Raw genomic sequence first — 20,398 nt, forward strand, 5'->3', positions numbered from 1 at the left:
CTCAGCAGAGCACTGCATGTCTCAAAGAGCTCTTTGTTTTATGCCTATTGTTCCAAACAGCAAAGTGAAAATCAGAATGCAGACACAACTGTGACACCTTATTAGTTCTTGTGTAAAATAGCTTGCCTTTAGCAAGAGGAAAATGATAGTGACAGTGTTTATTTAAATGCACTCCAAGGCTACTTCAGCAATAACACAAGTGCCATTTAAACAAAGATTGCAGCAGAGTTGACTTGAGACATTTGGCATCACATCTATACAAGTGGATAAGTCTGGCATATTCACTGTAAAATAATATTGATTTATATATGCACATATCCAACCGAAAGTTATTTTGGGTGACATAAGATACAGACAGTACAGTCGAATAAAAATATTTTTGGAGCGAGAAGACTCGATTAAAAAAAAAAAACATTAAAAGATACGTCATAGCCTACTTTTGTAGGCTAACAGTGTTTGTGCTCTTGTGTGTTACTGTTAAGGACATGAATGAGAATTAATGAGTTGGTTTAATTACTGTGGAGAATGCACATCTCCAGTTTATCATCTCAAGTGTTTCCAGAAGAGAGTAGCATGTCTTAGATGATTCCAGATGCTGATTACCAAAAGCAGTATTCCAGTAGTTATGCAGCATCTAACCTTGTTTTTGGAATAAAAGGTTAATCAGAATATGGACCTTAATCGGAAAATGATGTGCATGTGCCTAAATGTTGTAATTAAAAAAACAAAACATGGTTGTTTAAATGAGCCTCTAGTCAGTTTGCGTTGTTGGTGATCTGGGGCTGTATTATAGAAACTTCCTATCTTAACCCTTGGATGGTCTTAACGATCCAGTCCTTACTGTGAACCTGGCGGTTCAAATTGACTACTTTTTTTTTATCTTCAATTTCAAAAGCTTTTAATAAAGGCTCTGTTTGCTCTATCTTTTTACTTTTGGCCTTTAATTGTTCCTCTAGATGGCAGCAAACACTAGCGAAAATATATTTTTCTCTATGGCCTTCTATCACAATATACATACAGATCTTGTGGGGAGAGGGGTGGACTCCACCCATAGACAAACAGTCTTTTTTGGGGAAGCCCCGCCCTTCCTCCTTGTTTTGTGGAATATCTCTGCCTCTGAATGGACTACAAACTTGATCTTGGTGTCATTTTAATGATAATAACCTCTGCTTTGCATTAATGTGTTTTCACTATCAGTAGTCAGGGAAATATTCAATGATGATTTGTTTATAATACTTAATCTTATGTTTGCTTTTGTGTCTGTTGTCAATGAGTGTGTGTGTGTACATGTTTATACTACATTGTGGGGACCAAATGTCCCCACAAGGATAGTAAAACCCGAGATCACCTACCTTGTGGGGCCCAGCCAGAGATCCCCACGAGGGAAATGGCTTATTAAAACCACTAAACTATGTTTTTTTGAAAATGTAAAAATGCAAAAAGGTTTCTGTGAGGGTTAGGTTTAGGGGTAGGGTTAGGGGATAGAAATTATCATTAGATCGGTATAAAATCCATAAAATGCATGGAAGTCTTTGGAGAGTCCCCACAATGATTGTGTGTGTGTGTGTGTGTGTCTTGGTTGGTTTTTTGTAGTTTACAAGAACATTTTATAGGTTACATAGTAGTAATTACAAGGGTATTATGCTATAAATGTGATCAGAAAAGTTCAAGTTAGGATCTGAACAGATAAGATAGGATTCTAAAATATGTTTCTGTATTTCGCCCTGTGAAGCTTAATATAGTGTTTGATTTTACATGTAAAATTCAGAAATTATCTCTGCCCTCTAACTTCTTTTGCCTGATAATCATCTCATATAAAATGTCGTTGCACCATATGACACAATCTATTATATTACAGGAGATGACACATTTACTATCCAGCACAAAAGTACTGGCAAGTGCCTTCTGGTCCAGAATGGGGCATTGAAGTTGGGAGGGTGTTCAACAGAACCGGCCATGTCATGGAAGTGGGGTTCGGGCCACAGGCTGTTCCACGTAGAGTCTTCTATGTGTTTGGGTCTGGAGGTGCACTCCAAAACAGTGACCCTGTTCAGCTGCGACTCCACAGAGATTCTGCAGTGGAAGTGCTTTGAGGACATTATCAACACGGAATACCACATGAAACTGAGTATGGGAGCTGAAGACACTGTAACTGCAAAGCGGGATGCAACAGACACCTGGAAAAGAGGAGGAAGTTCAGAGAACATCTGTCAGCGGCCTTACCGAAGTAAGAAACTACCACATGTACATGCACACGCCTTGTCACTTAGGTGTAGCCTTATGGGTAAAGATCTTGGGATGTAACCAAAACGTTGTAGGTTCACCACCAAGGATAATCGATTTACTTTTAATGGATTGTGCCCTTAAGAAAGTTCTCTAGGACCCAGTTTCCTCCTGGTATTATGATGCATCTCGGGTGATCCGATCACATGTGGTCAGGTGAGACACATCACTGTTTGCATCTGGTCACTTAAATGCATCTCCTGTGACCACTTGTGTTCAGATTTGGAGGGGAGGGTATCTGTTTCATGATGACATGCATCAATCACTATTCTAGTGTGTTATTGCATGATAATAAAGCGCAACAAAGTCAGAAGATACAAAGAAAGCATGAAAAAAAAAATGCGCTGTTTCTCCCAGATGCAGTTGAAATTTAATCTAAGCACAAACGCTACATGTCAAGCTGTTATATTAGTGGATTACATGTATTAAAGGAGCTTCAGGTGTTTGTGCTTCACTTTTATGTTGATTTCAGACACACTTAAGAAGATCCGTGAAGTTCCCGTGACTGTGTATGTATCAACTTTTTTAAATTCTCCAATCGGACGGTTATTTCCTTTTAAAGCTGCTTGTAACTGTCAAAGTTTAAACTTGTTTTAGCACAGCGGTTGATTGGCAGGTGAGGGGCAGTGCTTGACTGCTGCCAGGACGCATACAGGATGGATTAGCGTTTACACATCAAATGCAATGTGGTCACATGTTTTTTGACCTCATTCGTAAGTGGTTCTTGTGATCTGATAACAAAACGTTTTAGACCCCGTTTAGACCTGTATTATTTTAGGGCTGACCACATGTGATCGGATCACCCAAAACCAAATTTTAATACCAGGTGGAAACCGGGGACTAAGTTAGATAAAAGTGTCTGTTAAAAGACGAATAAGTAAAAACATTGTATGGTAGTGGTTAAGGCCCAACGCTGGTAACAGAAAGGTTCCTGGTTTAAACCTTACAAGAAGTGAGGATCCAGCACCACTGTGCCCATTTTTTCTGTTGCTGGTTTCATGTCATGTTGTCATCAGAATTATGAGATGACAACTCTGTGATTCTACTCTGAGCTGTTCCTTGGAGAAATGGTTTGTTTCTATGGGAATGCTTATAACGGAAAAATGGATTCACATGTGGCCTTGTTGTTGGTGATAGTAAAATGCATCATTCAAAATTATGTGCTACTAGGTTTGTAAAAACTGAAGCACTAGGCCAACTTTCTGGGAAAATAGTTAAGAGCAAAGACAGCGCACCAGGTTCTGTAGCAATGGCTGCGTATAATAAAATGGAATATCAAACAGAAATAGGACTTATAGGTAGTGGTACATAACTAACTGTTGAGTCGGCTACAATTTTGGGGGTTTTTTTTTCATGAAGTTTATGAAGAGTTTCCAACTGTCCAATGATGATTTTGACAAAGACATGAATGGTTTTTAGTAGTTGGAAACCTTTGAAAACATAACAGTAATTCTGACATGATGTGAATGCTGCTGCATTTTCTATTTTTTTTCCCCTTTCTGTTCTATTAATTTTTGTAAAGGTGTTTGGTCTGTCTGAGTTATTATTTTTTTTTTTTTAAGCAAAGGGGATTTCCTGTAACTATACTGACAGTTTACAGCAGCTACATTTGGTACAAACATTTGTGTGTGTGAGTTTAGTGTGGTTTACTGTGTTGAAAGATCTTGCAGCAAATGCATATGAAGTGCTGTGGTTTTACAGGTAAGTAAACTGTTTCAGACTGTTGAAATCATCCTGTTTATCTGCTTTCTGCTGCTGCGCCCTGCAGAAAGAGTCTTAGGTTTTGCATAGGATATCTGTTCACTAGCAAAGCCGCTGTTATTTGGTGTGACTTCACGGGAAACTCCAACTGTCGTTCTGCCCAGATGACTGTTTATGAGCACAGTGATTGCGCCATATCTACCAGTAAATGTCTAATCTCACTGTACTTTCTTTTTCCTCTGTGCCGAATAGTTGTTGCTTTTGCCTAGTGAAACTGCACATGCTCTGAACTAAAATCTAAACAATTCTTGGCAATGTCAGATACATTTCCCATGTGAGCTCTGTTTACAAATTTAGATGCACAACATGACTCTTTACAGTTTGGGTCAGGAGCTTCAGTTAATGTTCACATCAACCATCAGAATGGGGAAAAAATGTGATCTCAGTGATTTCGACTGTGGCATGATTGTTGGTGCCAGACGGGCTGGTTTGAGTATTTCTGTAACTGCTGATCTTCTGGGATTTTCACGCACAACAGTCTCTAGAGTTTAATCAGAATGGTGACAAAAACATCCAGTGAGCGGCAGTTCTGCGGACGGAAACGCCTTGTTGATGAGAGAGGTCAACGGGAATGGCCAAACTGGTTTGAGCTGACAGAAAGGCTACAGTAACACAGATAACCACTCTGTACAATTGTAGTGAGCAGAATAGCATCTCAGAATGCACAACACGTCGAACCTTGAGGCGGATGGGCTACAACAGCAGAATACCACGTCGGGCACTTTATTAGGTCCATAGTGTTCCTAATAAAGTGCTCAGTGAGTGTATATTATATTTATAATATTTACATTTAAATTTAACCATAATTATGAAATCATTCTGTATTGAATTATTGTTATCTGAGGGCCTTTCTCAGCAAGCATTTGCAATTAATTGTGATTAATTCGATTTATTAATCTGCATGTCATTTAATTAATTGCCCTAATTTATTTGTTTTTTGTTAGTTTGTTTGTTTTTTAGTTGTTAACTTATGCATATTTTGCCTGCCCAGAAATTATGGTCTTTTCTCCACTCTAAAACTAAATGTAACCCATGTTTCTTCACTGAGTAACAACGTCTTTAAACTCAAAGCACCTTTTAAAGTGGCTACATTTGCATGTGGCTGGTCTGAAGCTGAATCTTTTTTACATTAGCCATTTTTTCTTGATAAAGATTGTGAAGTGTGCATCTGGGGTTGCCTTTGTGGGTTCCCTCAGTGCATTTGCACTCATTTGACTGTTGAAACTTTATGTTGATGCCAACACAGAAGTGTACAGAAAAACACAGACTCAAATATAGTGAAAAATTAATGTTCCTCTCTATTTCACAGCCATACACACAAGCGGGGGGAATTCTAACGGGGCACCCTGTGAGTTCCCCTTTCTCTACAACAAGACGTGGCACCACAGCTGTCTGCCTGGCACTGGCGACCAGCCCCTAGACTGGTGCTCTACCACAGCAAACTATGACCTAGAGCAGAAGTGGGGAAATTGTCTGAAATACGGTAGGGTTTACATCCCAACCCCCACAACTCCTGGGGTTTTCCAAAAAGCAGCTGGGAAGGTCAAAGGGCTTTCAAACATTTAAACATATGACTCATTTTACAAAACACCCAGCTATTAACCAGTTTACTACTGGATGACTTTTAAAAAATAATTTCAATCCAGCATAAATTCTGTACCACTGATGAAGCAATCTCATAATAAAGAGATGGTCTAAATGTTATAACATTTTCATCAGACATGTTTTTGTCTAAATTCACTGTTGATTTACTAGACATAATTTCAAATAGTACAATCCAAGAAGGAGCCATTGTGTGCTAAAAATAAATAAATGATTGAACTCATAAAAATAAAATGTAAGACGTGTAATAACAACTCTTGACACTGATGCTTAGGGGAACATATTCCTTTTTATATATGCCATGTTTCATTGTTATTTATAATGATCTGTCCATGTGAAAATGTGTCTTTTAGAGTACGTTTCTTATGACACTTACTTGCTTCAAATCAGAAATATTGCTCAGTATAGCAAAAGCTCCATAGGCCTTATCTGAGACTATAGTGAAATAATCGCTCTAACATTGGCTGTGCAAATTTATATCCAATCTTCAACTCTCTCGTGACCATGTTAACTTGCTAACCCCCAGTAACTTTCGGATGCTACTCAAAAGGACACTAGAAAGAAACTGTTTACATAGAGAAAAATCAACCCAGGAATTACACTGCTAACGCATAACCAAATGTTTGCCTAGAACAGTAGTCCTGACACTGAAAGATCGATTAAGACAACTTTATTACTCAAATGATACACGTTTGTGCAGAATAATTAATAAAAGTGCTTTAACAAAAATATGAGCTTCACATTTCTGCTTTCAAACTCTTCGGAATGCCTTGCCCCCAAGACTTCCATTGTAAGTGCATTGCTGTCAACACGATATTTGTTGGGGGACGACTTGAGGTTACTTCATGTCGTAATCGACAGCATCTGTAACATACAGTAGCTTTCTATTACCACATAAAATAATTTAAAATTTTCCACCAACAAAAATATGTAGAGCTTAACTTGTATTGAACCTGTAACATTACTTTTTCCAGCAGGACCACATCAGTTGGCTGGTTGAACCAGCAAGACCACTTTGGTCAACCATTTCTGCAGAAACACCATGTTGACCTAATTTTAAGTGGAACATATGTTGATTTAAGCTGGCCTTTTCAGCAGTTCTGTACTTGCAAGGCCACATTCATTATTAAAATAAAAAAAGATTTTTGGAAAATGTGCAGTTATTTAATAAATGCTCCTCTAGGGGTCCTGGGTAGCTCAGCGAGTAAAGATGCTGACTACCACCCCTGGAGTCCTGAGTTCGAATCCAGGGCATGATGAGTTACTCCAGCCAGGTCTCCTAAGCATCCAAATTGGCCCGGTTGCTAGGGAGGGTAGAGTCACATGGAGTAACCTCCTCGTGGTCGCTATAATGTGGTTCGCTCTCGGCGGGGCTCGTAGTGAGTTGTGCGTGGATGTGTGGTGGCATAGTGACTCGCCTCAATCCGGGTGGCGGAGGACGAATCTCAGTTGCCTCCGCGTCTGAGACTGTCCATCCGCGCATTTTATCACATGACTTGTTGAGTGTGTTACCGCGGAAACATAGCGTGTGTGGAGGCTTCACGCTATTTTCCACGGCAACACACTCAACAAGTCATGTGATAAGATGCGCGGATGGGCGGTCTCAGACGCGGAGGCAACTGAGATTCGTCCTCCGCCACCCGGATTGAGGCGAGTCACTATGCCACCACGAGGACTTAGAGCGCATTGGGAATTGGGCATCCCAAATTGGGGAGAAAATAATAATAATAATAAAAAAGAAATGCTGCTCTAACATACTGTAGCAGATATGCTTCCAGCTTTCAGCACTCTGAAAAGGTCAAGGAGCTTGGTGAATTTCTTACCACCTTTAATTGGAACTGTTTACTGGGTTCTGATGCATTGTGTCATTTCAAATGGGACTGACAACTTAGGCCACTTCCACAGTAATCCATTTAGTTTGACAAAAGTATGCGGTTATGGAGAATTTGTTTCAAAGATGTTTTTGGTGGAGAAAAACGCTGTACCAGTGTGGATAAGAAGCTTAAATGCAGCAAAATCAATGTACGAAAATAGATTAGTGTGGATGTGACCTAATTGGTCTAGATAGTGAAGGAACCTTAACTAACCCCTCCACCCACTTTTATTTCATTTAGTTGAAGGCTGTTCTACTTTATGGGAAAAAGGCACCGTAAAGGGACGCTGCTACCAGGTGGTATCCACAGCAGTGGTGACCTGGCATGAGGCACGGGATGCCTGTCGTAGTCAAGGTGGAGACTTGCTCAGTGTGTCTAGCCCTCAAGAGCTTGAGTTGTGTAAGACTGATTTCTCTTTCACTTTTGACTAATTTTTTACTGTAATTTTTGTATTTATTTATATTTTTTTTGTTTGTTTGTTTTTAATGTTCTCCATTTCTGTCACTCAGTTAAGGGCCGGGAAGACATGCCAAGCAAACTGTGGATTGGACTGAACCATCTGGACTGGATGCAGGGATGGCAGTGGTCAGATGGATCCGCCTTATCTTTTGCCCCTTGGGAAACAGGTGATTTCATTCTGATAGAACTCTATAAACAAAGATCTTACAGTAGACTATTAAATGTATATATGGTTGATTTTAATCTTTGATTTTAAGGGGAAATAATTAACTAATGTAAATTAACCTATGATATACCCAGAATAAACATCTAAAGGGCCATATATAACCTTTTTGGAATATTCTGTTTCCCTGAAGTTGATTTATAATGTTAGTCAAGGTGTCTTCCAGCATAAATATTCATAATTTAGCTTTACACGACAATTTTCCACACACTCACTACCCCACTGGAATTATTTTGCTACTGTACCTTTAAGACTTCTACATGGAAATGATTTGTGTTATTATTTGCTCACATTGTCATTCAAGTTGCTGAATAGTGTTTAGGTGTTGATATAGAAATTTGGCTAGCCATATGTTAATGTGCTCATGGTTCTGATGTCAATACAGTGATTTATAAATGACCAATTTTTGCAGCTTAGTTTCCATAAATGGCCTGGGTGGACTGGTGTAGGAGCTTTGTTTTGTGAATGTTAGAGTACGTAGTACAACTCTTTATTTAAAAAGAGCAAGTAAATCCTGTTTTCCATGATACTGTATGTCCCCTTTAATTCCTGCTGTTCCACTATTTGTTGTGTCCTACATGTACAGTACATTTACTGTGTGACATTTATTCAGTTCCGCAGTGATTTAGTTTTGATAAATCAAGGAGAGCCAATGCACGCATCGTACCAGTGATCATATGTCAGCACAAGTCTGCTTTCTAACCACTGACAATGTCATTACTGTCACTGTTAACACGATGGTGTGCTTGTATGTTTGGACATACAAGCATAGTTGTTTTGGTAGAATAACAAGCCAGTGGCTTGAATGGTGTCTTTATGCAGTAGACAGAAACAGAATGTGGCTCTGCTTCTGAGGAAAGGGATGACAGCATTGTCTCTGATGGTCAGCTGTGATGATGTGGGTGGTTTGTCTCTGCTCACCCAGTGTGTGTGGTGTCAGTAAAATTAACTCCATAAAATCTTTCTACATAAATGATTGGCATGCAGTGTTGGGGAAGCTACTCCAAAAAAGTTATCCAATACTTAGGTGAATCTCACAAAAACTGGAAAGAAATATCCAGCTCTTATTTCAACCCTAAATTATTAATTTTTTTATAAAATATATATATATATATATATATATATATATATATATATATATATATTTTATATGTATATATGTATATTTTAGGGGTGTAACGGTACACAAAAGTCACGGTTCAGTATGTACCTCGGTTTTGGGGGCACGGATTCGATGCGAGTTCGGTACAACAGGAAAAAGCAACAAATCCCAAATGCTAGGTTACTTTTCATTTATTTTGAACAGACAGTAGTGCAAATTACAGTTTGTTCCACATAGCGGCATTTAGTTCCCCCTGAGGTACAGCCTCCTTTAGTGTATTAAGCAGTAAACAGAATGCACTCTTGCATAGGCCATATTTTTTTGTAGGGTTGATAAAAAACAAAAGGTATTTGGTCACAATCAGCTACAAATTGAAAAGCATCTCTTGTGTTATAAAAGTACAAAATAAATAGAATAATGAAAAATAAAACTTGTGCATTAGGAGAAGCCATTCTTGTTTTGGGTTGGTGCATAGATGGGCTCTTCTTCTTCTGCTTTTTTTTTTTTTTTTTTTTTTCCCTGTTGTGGAGGTTAGCAAACAGTGTTGCATTACCGCGCGCGCCCCCTTCTGGATTGGAGTGTGGATCGCCTGTGTCAGATGTACTCTTTGTCTGACTGCATGCACTGAACCATGACGTCAGTACTGTGACGGTTCGGGATGAATACATGTACCATTACACCCCTAATAAATAAATAAATATACATACGCACAGTGGCAAGAACAATGCGAACCCTTTGGAATTAGCTGGTTTTCTGCATTAATTGATCATAAAATGCGATCTCATCTTCAGTCACTAGTAAAGACGAACACAATGTGCTCAAGCTAACAACACACAAACAATTATAATATTTCATGTCTTTACTGAACACCTCCCATTAAACATTCACAGTGGGGGACCTGGGTAGCTCAGTGGTAAAAGACGCTGGCTACCACCCCTGGAGTTCGCTAGTTCGAATCCCAGGGCGTGCTGAGTGACTCCAGCCAGGTCTCCTAAGCAACCAAATTGGCCTGGTTGCAAGGGAGGGAAGAGTCACATGGGGTAACCTCCTCGTGGTCGCCATAATGTGGTTCGTTCTCGTGGGGCGCATGGTGAGTTGAGCACTGATGCCATGGTGGATGGTGTGAAGCCTCCACATGCGCTATGTCTCCGTGGCAATGCGCTCAACAAGCCACATGATAAGATGTGCGGGTTGATGGTCTCAGACGCAGAGGCAACTGGGATTCATCCTCCGCCACCCGGATTGAGGCGAATCACTACGCGACAAAGAGGACTTAGAGCACATTGGAAATTGAGCATTCCAAATTGGGTGAAAAAAACAAAAAAAACATTCACAGTAATGTGGAAAAAGTAAGTGAACCCTTGGCTGGACAGCCACTTCCAGGGAGAGTACTCACAGTACTAAATCGTCTCCATTTATAGACAGTTGTTCTAACTGTAGACAGATGAATATCTAAGCTCTTTGAGATAACTTAGTAACACTTTCCAGCTTTATGCAAAGCAACAATTCTTATTCGTAGGTCTTCTGAGATCTCTTTTTTTGCTAGGCTGGATCCACGCAGATGCTTCTTGTGAATAGCAAATTCAAAATGTTTGTGTTTTTTATAAGTCAAATTAGCTCTAACCCACACCTCCAATCTTGTTTTATTTATTGGATGCCAGTTGACTTTTGACATCATTAACCTAGAGGTTCACATACTTTTTCCAACCTACACTGTGAATGTTTGTGTGATGTATTCAGTATGTACAAGAACAATACAATAAATTATGTGTTATTAGTTAAAACAGATTGTGTTTGTTCATTATTGTAACTTGGATCAAATCAGATTTTAATACAAATGTATAAATACTGTAAATACAGGTAATTTTGAAAAATTTGTATTACCCATACAGAAATTTCATTTATTTTCATGACAATTAAGCACACTGTAGTATAGTAATGAGAATGAGATTTTCTTCTCATTACAGTATTGAGAATTGTGCTTAACTGTCATGAAAAAAAAAAAAAAGAAATCGTAACTGTCCTTAAAATAGGCTTCATTCCTATTTATACAAACTATAAATAGATTTAGCATTTAAAGACATTAATTTGTGAGATTCACCTAATTACTAATGACATTTTCTTGATTGTAATGGAATTACTTTAATAGTTTGAACAGTAATTACGCTAATCATCACTGATCATCAACTGATTAATTAATTTCTAAAGCCTATATAAACATATACTAGTTGGACAATACAATGATAGTCACAAAATTTTCATTTCAGTTATATATGAACTGTAATACAAAATAAAGAATAGTTGTTTACATAATTAACATCAATTTAGAAAAACTCTATCTTATTACAGTAATTTTTTTGTTTTGTTATTGTTTTACCCACAGCACTGTTTGCATAAAGTGTTAATTTTTTTATTTCTTTTCTGTATGTGTTCGTTAGGCATTTTTAACAGGTCACTAGTGTCATACGAGTACTGTGGGGTTGTTCAGGAGCAGCTGCGTTTTGGTACAGAGACGTGTGAGAATCAACTTCCATTCATCTGTGAGAAGAACGAGAATGACAGTCAGGCTGAGAGTACAGGTCAGATATTGCTCTCTTTTCCTTCATTTCTGTCTCTGTCTCTCTCTCCCTCTCTCTCTTTACATTCTCCTTCCAATTTGTTTCAGCAGTCAGGGAGGTGTATAAGCCCACGATGTGTAAGGATGGTTGGGTTGGGTGGAAAGGATTCTGTTATAAACTCCACAGAGAGCCAAAAGAGTTGAAACTGTCCCAGCCTGAAGCAAAGCAGACCTGTGAAATGGATGGATCTCAGCTCGCCAGCATGCACAGCTTGGAGGATGTAGAAATGCTACATGCAAACTTTCATACAGGTACACACACATCTCGCTAACACACTAATGTATAAGCTCAAACAGCAACAAATGTGTTTTGGAAAAATAAGGGGTTTGTAAAATATATACAGTACATTTAGGGGTGCCATAATTAACATGTTAATTTATGAGATTCATTAAATATGTTTGACACCCTTAAAGTTTAATTGTGTTGTTTTTTGGTTAAGTGGTATAATGGTTTTGTCTATCCCAGCTTAAAGGAATAGTTCACCCAACAATAATATCTCTCATCATTTACTCACCCTTATGTCATCTTAAAATCATATGACTTTCTTTCTTCTGAGGAACACAAACGAAGATATTTTGATGAAGATATAATATGAATATATCCATGCAATGTCAGTCAATGGGGACCAACACTTCCAAGCTCCAAAATGCTTTGTGTATACATCAAGCATGATGAAATGTTATTGAGCTTCAAATCATGATCACCAAGGAGACTGCAGATGGTAAGAATAATTAGTAAAAAAAAGAAGATGCATTTTGTTCTGTTTTCACCCAAAACTGATCGTATCGCTTCAGAAGACATGGATTGCCTTTATGCTGCCTTTTATGTTTTTTTGTTTTTTTTTTGTAGCTTTGGAAGTGTTGGTCCCCATTGACTTGCACTGTATGGATATATTCACATCATATCTCCTTTAAAGGCCAGTTCACACTGCCCCAACAAACGGCAACAGATGCCAACAAACACCAACATCTAACAGTTGTTGGGTTTTGTCGGATCAGTGTGTTCACCCTATTGTTGGGTGTGGGTGAGAAACAGATCAATATTTAAGTCCTTTTTTACTATAAACCTCCAATGTCACTTTTACATTCATCGTGTTTTCTTTTTGCAGATTCACATTCTGCATGCATATCACCACCTAGTGGGCAGGGAGGAGAATTTACATTAAAAAATTTTTTTAAAAAAAAGACTTAAATATTGATCTGTTTCTTACCCACACCTATCATATCTCTTCTGAAGATATGAATTTAACCACTGGAGTCATATGGATTATTTTAATGCTGCACTTATGTGCTTTTTGGGGCTTCAAAATATTGGTATCATTCACTTGCATTATGAGGACCTACAGAGCTGAAATATTCTTCTAAAAGTCTTCATTTGTGTTCAGTAGAAGGACGTTTACTTTTTTATTAATATTTTTAAAGTTGAATCTATAATAGATTATTTATTTATTTTATTATTATTATTATTATTATTTTTTGGGTGGACTATCCCTTTAATTACCATTAAAGCTCAAGTATGAAATGCCACCAAACACACTTTCAGTGGTACTAGAATATGGCATCAGAAAATCATGCTTATTACAGAATATTGGGTTTACTTTCCTTTAAAAGGTACTGAATTAGTTAAAACTGAAGATACTTTCAGTGCTTTCAGTTTTATGTATTTAGAGGCAGATTTCGGCATATTCTGACATTATTCATAACCACAAAAAAACAAATTTAATTATCTGAATCGACTGACAGCCCTAATAAAGATCATTCATTTAACAATTATTGTATACTATGCACTCTGGTTTCATTTTATTTTATATATGTGTGAAAGAAATTACAGAGGTTTGGATTGGTCTTATGGGCAATGGAACTTCCTCAGTTTTTGAATGGGTTGATGGAGTGCCAGTGTCCTTCACATACTGGGCCAGGGCTGAACCTCCACCACTTCTACCAAATACCATCCATTGTGTGTACTATGCCGGAGAGGTGTGTGTGTATTTTCTTATGTCAGATACTGGTAGACTGTTTAGCTCACTAATCTTTGTCATATTATTAGAATGAATGCATGAAAACATCATCAACTGTTGTTTCTCTGTCTCCGTTTACAGCATCACACATGGTCTGTGTCTGACTGTGACGAGCCGAGGTCTTACATGTGTAAGATGAAAGGGATGGTGAATGACAGTGCTCCAGAGGAAGGCTGCCCTCCAGAAGGGGTGAGTGACCATCACTGACACATTAAATAGAGAGAGAGTGGGGTATATAAATAACTGAAACTCCACCCATGTATGAAAATGCATAGATTACTTTTTGTGCATTATGCTGTTATTATTGCCATGCATTTAGATTTCAGATGTTGTTGTGAATCTGACCTAGATTTTATTGGCACATATCTGGTTTTCTTTATCTCTAGAATTGGAAAAGACATGCCAATGCATGCTATAAAGTGGACACTGATCTAGTGTCTTATAAAAACAGCTGCCACATCACTATTAATTACAGGTAACAGAGCTTTAACGTATACTATTTACTCCTTACTATTTTCTTATAATGCTTCAAACACATTGTGTTAGTATATTTGTTAGGATCAGTACAATAGATGTTACAGTAGGTGTTAAGTAAAAGTTTTTATCTTCCAAATGATCTGTCACAATAAATGTGAAGCTGTTTGACCGTTGTGGGTCGACGTAGTTTTTTTTTTTTTTTTAAGTATCATCATCCCCCTTTTAATATCATGTCTAAAATGCTCTCTCCAGATTTGAACAGGCCTTCATTAACAGTCTTCTGAAGGAGCATATCAGCTCTGAGGAGTTATATTTCTGGACGGGGCTGCAGGACTCTAAAGGGTCCGGAGAGTACCAGTGGATAAGTCAGGATGGAACAGCGGACCGGGTCACCTACACCAACTGGAGATTGTCAGAACCAGGTAATACTCATTATGGGGTTGGCTATAGTTGTTCCTTACCCCAAAAAATCTCCATTAGACAAGAGTATCTTCCTTTGTTTTGGATGGATTTAGTGTGCTCATTGGCAATGCCCTGTCATGTTGTTTGTAATAAGAATTTGCATTGAATGTTAATCTTATTTTTTTTATTGGAATCAAGGTAAATACTTAAATATACAATTGCAGGTAAAAGTTTGTGAACCCTTTTGGATTTACCTGGATTTCTGCATAAATTGGTTATAAAATTGGATCTAGAATATGGTAAATTAGAAGTCATTACAATAAATAAACTCAATCTGCTTAAACAACACACAAACAATGATATGTTTTTATTGAACACACCGTGTGTGTGTGTGTGTGTGTGTATTTTCCAGCTTTCCCCGGAGGATGTGTGGTGATAACTACAAAGGGTCTTTTGGGCCAGTGGGCCGTTAAGAATTGCACTCTGTTCAGTGCTGGTAATATCTGTAAGAGACCCATCGGATCCATGGTCCAACCCACTCCAGACCCAGTTGTGCCCAACCCCGATGTTCCCTGTGCACCTGGATGGGTCTCAAGGGAAGGTCTTAATTACTGTTACAAGGTGTGTGTGCATACTTATGTGTTAATGACCCTGAAGGTACCGTTCCTTGAAAACATTTAGTGTGAAGGGATTTGCTAGTGCTGCATGATTATGACAAAAATACTTACTTGGTGTGGGGCAACTGCATGCCATGTTCTTTATGTAGGATACACATCCAAAACATGCTGAGAACTGTGTTCCTGAATTACTTGATTGCTGTTTTATACATCAGTAAATCAAAACGGACAACTTTGCATTGGCCCTCTTGGCAGCATGGAAAACAATACTGCTATTCAAATTATTAATAATTTATGCACAAAAAGCGAGCAACGTGTGACTGTTTGAGCCCTGCAGTTCAGCACAAGCTCACTGACTGTCCACACACAGCTCTGCATTCATGCATTCAGTTTTTTTTTTAAATATACAATTATGGCATAACGAGTAGACCTAAAAGGAATGCTGTAATCAACAATTTTAATGATTAGTTAATACCAGCTGTCATAATCATAATTTCTGTTTATTTGTTTAAAGGGATAGTTCACCCAAAAATTTAAATTCTCTCATTTACACTGGCGGCCAAAAGTTTGGAATAATGTACAGATTTTGCTGTTTCGGAAGGAAATTGGTACTTTAATTCACCAAAGTGGCATTCAACTAATCATAAAGTATAGTCAGGACATTACTGATGTAAAAAAACAGCAACATTACTATTTGAAAAAAGTCATTTTTGTTCAAATCTAGACAGGCCCTATTTCTAGCAGCCATCACTCCAATACCTTATCCTTGAGTAATCACGCTAAATTGCTAATTTAGTACAAGAAAATCATGTGCCATTATATCAAACACTGCTGAGAGCTATTTGGTTTGTTAATGAAGCTTAACATTGTCTTTGTGTTTTGTTTTTGAGTTGCCACAGTATGCAGTAGACTGCCATGTCTTAAGGTAAATTTTGGGTCAAAAATGGCAAAAAAGAAACAGCTTTCTCTAGAAACTCGTCAGTCAATCATTGTTTTGAAGAATGAAGGCTATACAATGCTTGAAATTGCCAAAAAACTGATTTCACACAAAGGTGTACACTACAGTCTTCAAAGACAAAGCACAACTGTTTCTAACAAGGACAGAAAGAGATGTGGAAGGCCAGATGTACAACTAAACAAGAGGATAAGTACATCAGAGTCTCTAGTTTGAGAAATAGACACCTCACATGTCCTCAGCTGACGGCTTTATTTTTTATTTTTATTTTTTTTTTGGGGGGGGGGGGGATTTTTCCCCTTTTTCTCCCAATTTGGAATGCCCAATTCCCAATGCGCTCTAAGTCCTCGTGGTCGCATAGTGATTCGCCTCAGTCCGGGTGGCGGAGGACGAATCCCAGTTGCCCAATGTGACTCTACCCTCCCTAGCAACCGGGCCAATTTGGTTGCTTACGAGACCTGGCTGGAGTCACTCAGCACACCCTGGGATTCGAACTAGCGAACTCCAGGGGTGGTAGCCAGCGTATTTTACCACTGAGCTACCCAGGCCCCCTTAGCTGATGGCTTTATTGAATTCTACCCACACAACACCAGTTTCATGTACAACAGTAAAGAGAAGACTCAGGGGTGCAGGCCTTATGGGAAGAATTGCAAAGAAAAAGCCACTTTTGAAACAGAAAAACAAAAAGAAAAGGTTAGAATGGGCAAAGAAACACAGACATTGGACAACAGAGAATTGGAAAAGAGTGTTATGGATCTTGAATAAAAGTACCAATTTCTTTCCATAAGAGCAAAATCTGTACATTATTCCAAACTTTTGGCCGCCAGTGTACGAATAAATGATGAGAGAATCTTCATTTTTTGGTGAACTATCCCTTTAATTTAGCAGTCCTTAGATTTGCTAGTTTGGTCTAATTGGTTGGTGTTTATATGTGTATTTCCGGTCTGCAGGTCTTTCATGAGGAGCGTTTGACCCGGAAGCGCTCGTGGGAAGAGGCAGAGCGTTTCTGTGAGGCATTGGGCGCTAATCTGCCTAGCTTTACTGAGGCTAAAGAAATGCAAGCATTACATTTCATCCTGAGAGACTCTATCAGGTTTAAATCTGTTTGTTTCACATTCCCCCATAAATACAAATAGACCCACATGCAGAGAAAGTAATATATTTGTATTTGTGGTTGTTTGTTGCCCTGAACAGCGATAATCGTTTTTTCTGGGTGGGACTAAATCGACGGAACCCAAATAACAACAATAACTGGGAGTGGAGCGACGGGCGTCCAGTGAGTCAGCAAACCTAAGATGTTTCCTGAACAAAATGGAGAGATAATTCACCAATCTGAACCATTATTTAATCTTTATTACTTTGTTGACAAATGCCAATATGCCAATTGTTTACAGCTGCCTCTTTTGCTTGGTTATAGGTCTCCATGCTGATCTTCCCTCAAGAATTCCATGAAGATGATGACTATAACAGAGATTGCACTGCCTTTAAGGTGTTGCCAACACAACCTCTCATTACCTTTGCCTTGCATGACCTCTGACCTTTAGCTCTACATAAAATATTAGAAGTTAAAAATGTTGTTTTGGTCTGATTAAGTAAGGGATACTGTACAGTCAGTCATTATTGCAAAATAAACCTCTTGTATCTCCCTGAAGGTTTTTTTTTGTTTTTTTTGTTTTTGTTTTTGGCAATGATTGGCTGTGATTGACTGATTATTTTACTATGTTAGAAGAACGTGAACGCAGAGTGATACAAGAGACTGAAACTAGCACAGCTATGTAGGAAAATAGTTGCTTGGGACAACAGTCATTGATGAAGTTTATTTAAAAATTATAAAAGTTTTACAAAAATTCAACATTATACAAAATAATTTAATTGCAGAATGCCATGACTGACCAATCAGAATCAAGTATTCCAGAGAGTCATATAATAATGAGCTATAACCTGAGATATTTTGGCTTAGTTGATGTTTATTGGATTTATATGTGTGAACGATTGGGGAGGGCAGTAATTGATGCAAAACAGCCTCTCGCTCTCGGCAACCAACCGGTCATTCTTCCATCTGAGGTTCAGGTCTGGGTTTTGTGCAAGCCAGTCAATTTCTTCCATGCCAGACTCAGTAGCCTATTTCTATTTGGACCTTGAATTGTGCACAAAGAGCATTGTCATGCTGGAACAGAAAGGGTCCTCCCCAAACTGTTGCCACAATCTCAAAAGCACAAATTTCTCTGAAATCTTATTTTATGCCGTAGCATTATGATTGCTTTTCACTGGAATCACTAAGCCTAGCTACACCTGTTAATTAGAAAGGGTGTTCACATCTTTTTGGCCATGTAGTGTATCCTGGACCCTGGGAGAGTGTGTACATGTAACGCAGTAGGATGCAGAGGCCAGTTTGAATTGAGACTGCCTGTGATAATTAAAGGGTTAGTTCACCCAAAAATGAAAAATCTCTCATCATTTACTCACCCTCATGCCATCCCAGATGTGTATGACTTTCTTTCTTCTGCAGAACACAAACGAAGATTTTTAGAAAAATATCTCTGCTCTGTAGGTCCATACGAGGTAAGTGAATGGTAACCAGAACTTTGAAGGTCAAAAAAGCATATAAAAGCAGCATATAAGTGATCCATATGACTCCAGTGGTTAAATCCATCTTCAGAAGCGATATGGTAGGTGTGGGTGTGAAGAAAATCAATATTTAAGTCCTTTTTTACTATAAATCTCCACATTCACTTTCACATTCTTCTTCTTCTGTTTTTGGCAATTCGCATTCATAGTGCATATCGCCACCTACAGGGAAGGGAGGAGAATTTATAGTAAAAAAGGACTTAAATATTTATTTGTTTCTCACTCACCTATCATATTGCTTCGGAAGACATGGATTTAACCACTGGTGTCTTATGGATTACTTTTATGCTGCCTTTATGTGCTTTTTGGACCTTCAAAGTTCTGGTCACCATTCACTTGCCTACAGACCTACAGAGCTGAAATATTCTTCTAAAAATCTTCGTTTGTGTTCAGCAGAAGAAAGAAAGTCATACACATCTGGGATGGCAATAGGGTGAGTAAATGATGAGAGAATTTTCATTTTTGGGTGAACTATCCCTTTAAGTGTGTCTTTTTGTTTTTGTGTTATATCATCAGACTTTGAAACCAACCTACAAGCCATATCTCCTCCTGTTTCATAATATCCCACCGCGGCCATTTTATCCCAGCACCTTTCATTGTAACGCCAAACTGGAGTGGGTGTGTCAGATACCACGAGGTAAACAACACCCTAAACTTTTATTACTACCCCTTAATGCTGAGGATATATTAGATTAGATTAGATTAGATTAGATACAGTTGAAGTCAGAAGTTTACATACACTTCAGTTGAAGTCATTAAAACTCATTTTTTACCACTCCACAGATTTCATATTAGCAAACTATAGTTTTGGCAAGTCATTTAGGACATCTACTTTGTGCACGACACAAGTAATTTTTCCAACTATTGTTTGCAGACAGATTGTTTCACTTTTATTTGACCATATCACAATTCCAGTGGGTCAGAAGTTTACATACAAAAAGTTAACAGTGCCTTTAAGCAGCTTGGAAAATTCCAGAAAATGATGTCAAGCCTTTAGGCCATTAGCCAATTAGCTTCTGATAGGCTAATTGGAGTCAATTGGGGGTGTACCTGTTGATGTATTTTAAGGCCTACCTTCAAACTCAGTGCCTCTTTGCTTGACATCATGGAAAAATCAAAAGAAATCAGCCAAGACCTCAGAAAAAAAAATTGTGGACCTCCACAAGTCTGCTTCATCCAGTTTCCAAATGCCTGAATGTACCACATTCATCTATAAGAACAAAAATACGCAAGTATAAACACCATGGGACCATGCAGCCATCATACCGGTCAGGAAGGAGACGTATTCTGTCTCCTAGAGATGAACGTAGTTTGGTGCTAAAAGTGCAAATCAATAACAGAATAACAGCAAAGGACCTTGTGAAGATGCTTGAGGAATCA

General features: G+C 38.3%; 1 protein-coding gene across 2 annotated transcripts in view; it reads left to right on the plus strand.

Moving 5' to 3' along the window:
• The window catches only part of ly75 (lymphocyte antigen 75), a 42,511-nt gene that overhangs the window by 1,012 nt on the left and 21,101 nt on the right, over positions 1–20,398 (plus strand). Inside the window, exons 2-16 of one of the 2 annotated variants that reach the window (XM_051672161.1) lie at positions 1,859–2,227; positions 5,354–5,527; positions 7,761–7,919; positions 8,030–8,146; positions 11,743–11,883; positions 11,970–12,173; positions 13,744–13,898; positions 14,021–14,128; positions 14,326–14,414; positions 14,669–14,838; positions 15,231–15,439; positions 17,341–17,483; positions 17,585–17,666; positions 17,808–17,879; positions 19,535–19,655. In XM_051672161.1, coding sequence (XP_051528121.1) covers positions 1,859–2,227; positions 5,354–5,527; positions 7,761–7,919; positions 8,030–8,146; positions 11,743–11,883; positions 11,970–12,173; positions 13,744–13,898; positions 14,021–14,128; positions 14,326–14,414; positions 14,669–14,838; positions 15,231–15,439; positions 17,341–17,483; positions 17,585–17,666; positions 17,808–17,879; positions 19,535–19,655 — 2,313 coding nt within the window. The remainder of the gene's footprint in view (positions 1–1,858; positions 2,228–5,353; positions 5,528–7,760; positions 7,920–8,029; positions 8,147–11,742; positions 11,884–11,969; positions 12,174–13,743; positions 13,899–14,020; positions 14,129–14,325; positions 14,415–14,668; positions 14,839–15,230; positions 15,440–17,340; positions 17,484–17,584; positions 17,667–17,807; positions 17,880–19,534; positions 19,656–20,398) is intronic. The other variant, XM_051672162.1, reaches the window with a different exon arrangement.

Source organism: Myxocyprinus asiaticus, chromosome 35, assembly GCF_019703515.2.
Source record: "Myxocyprinus asiaticus isolate MX2 ecotype Aquarium Trade chromosome 35, UBuf_Myxa_2, whole genome shotgun sequence".
In the NCBI taxonomy this organism is placed as follows: Eukaryota; Metazoa; Chordata; class Actinopteri; order Cypriniformes; family Catostomidae; genus Myxocyprinus; species Myxocyprinus asiaticus.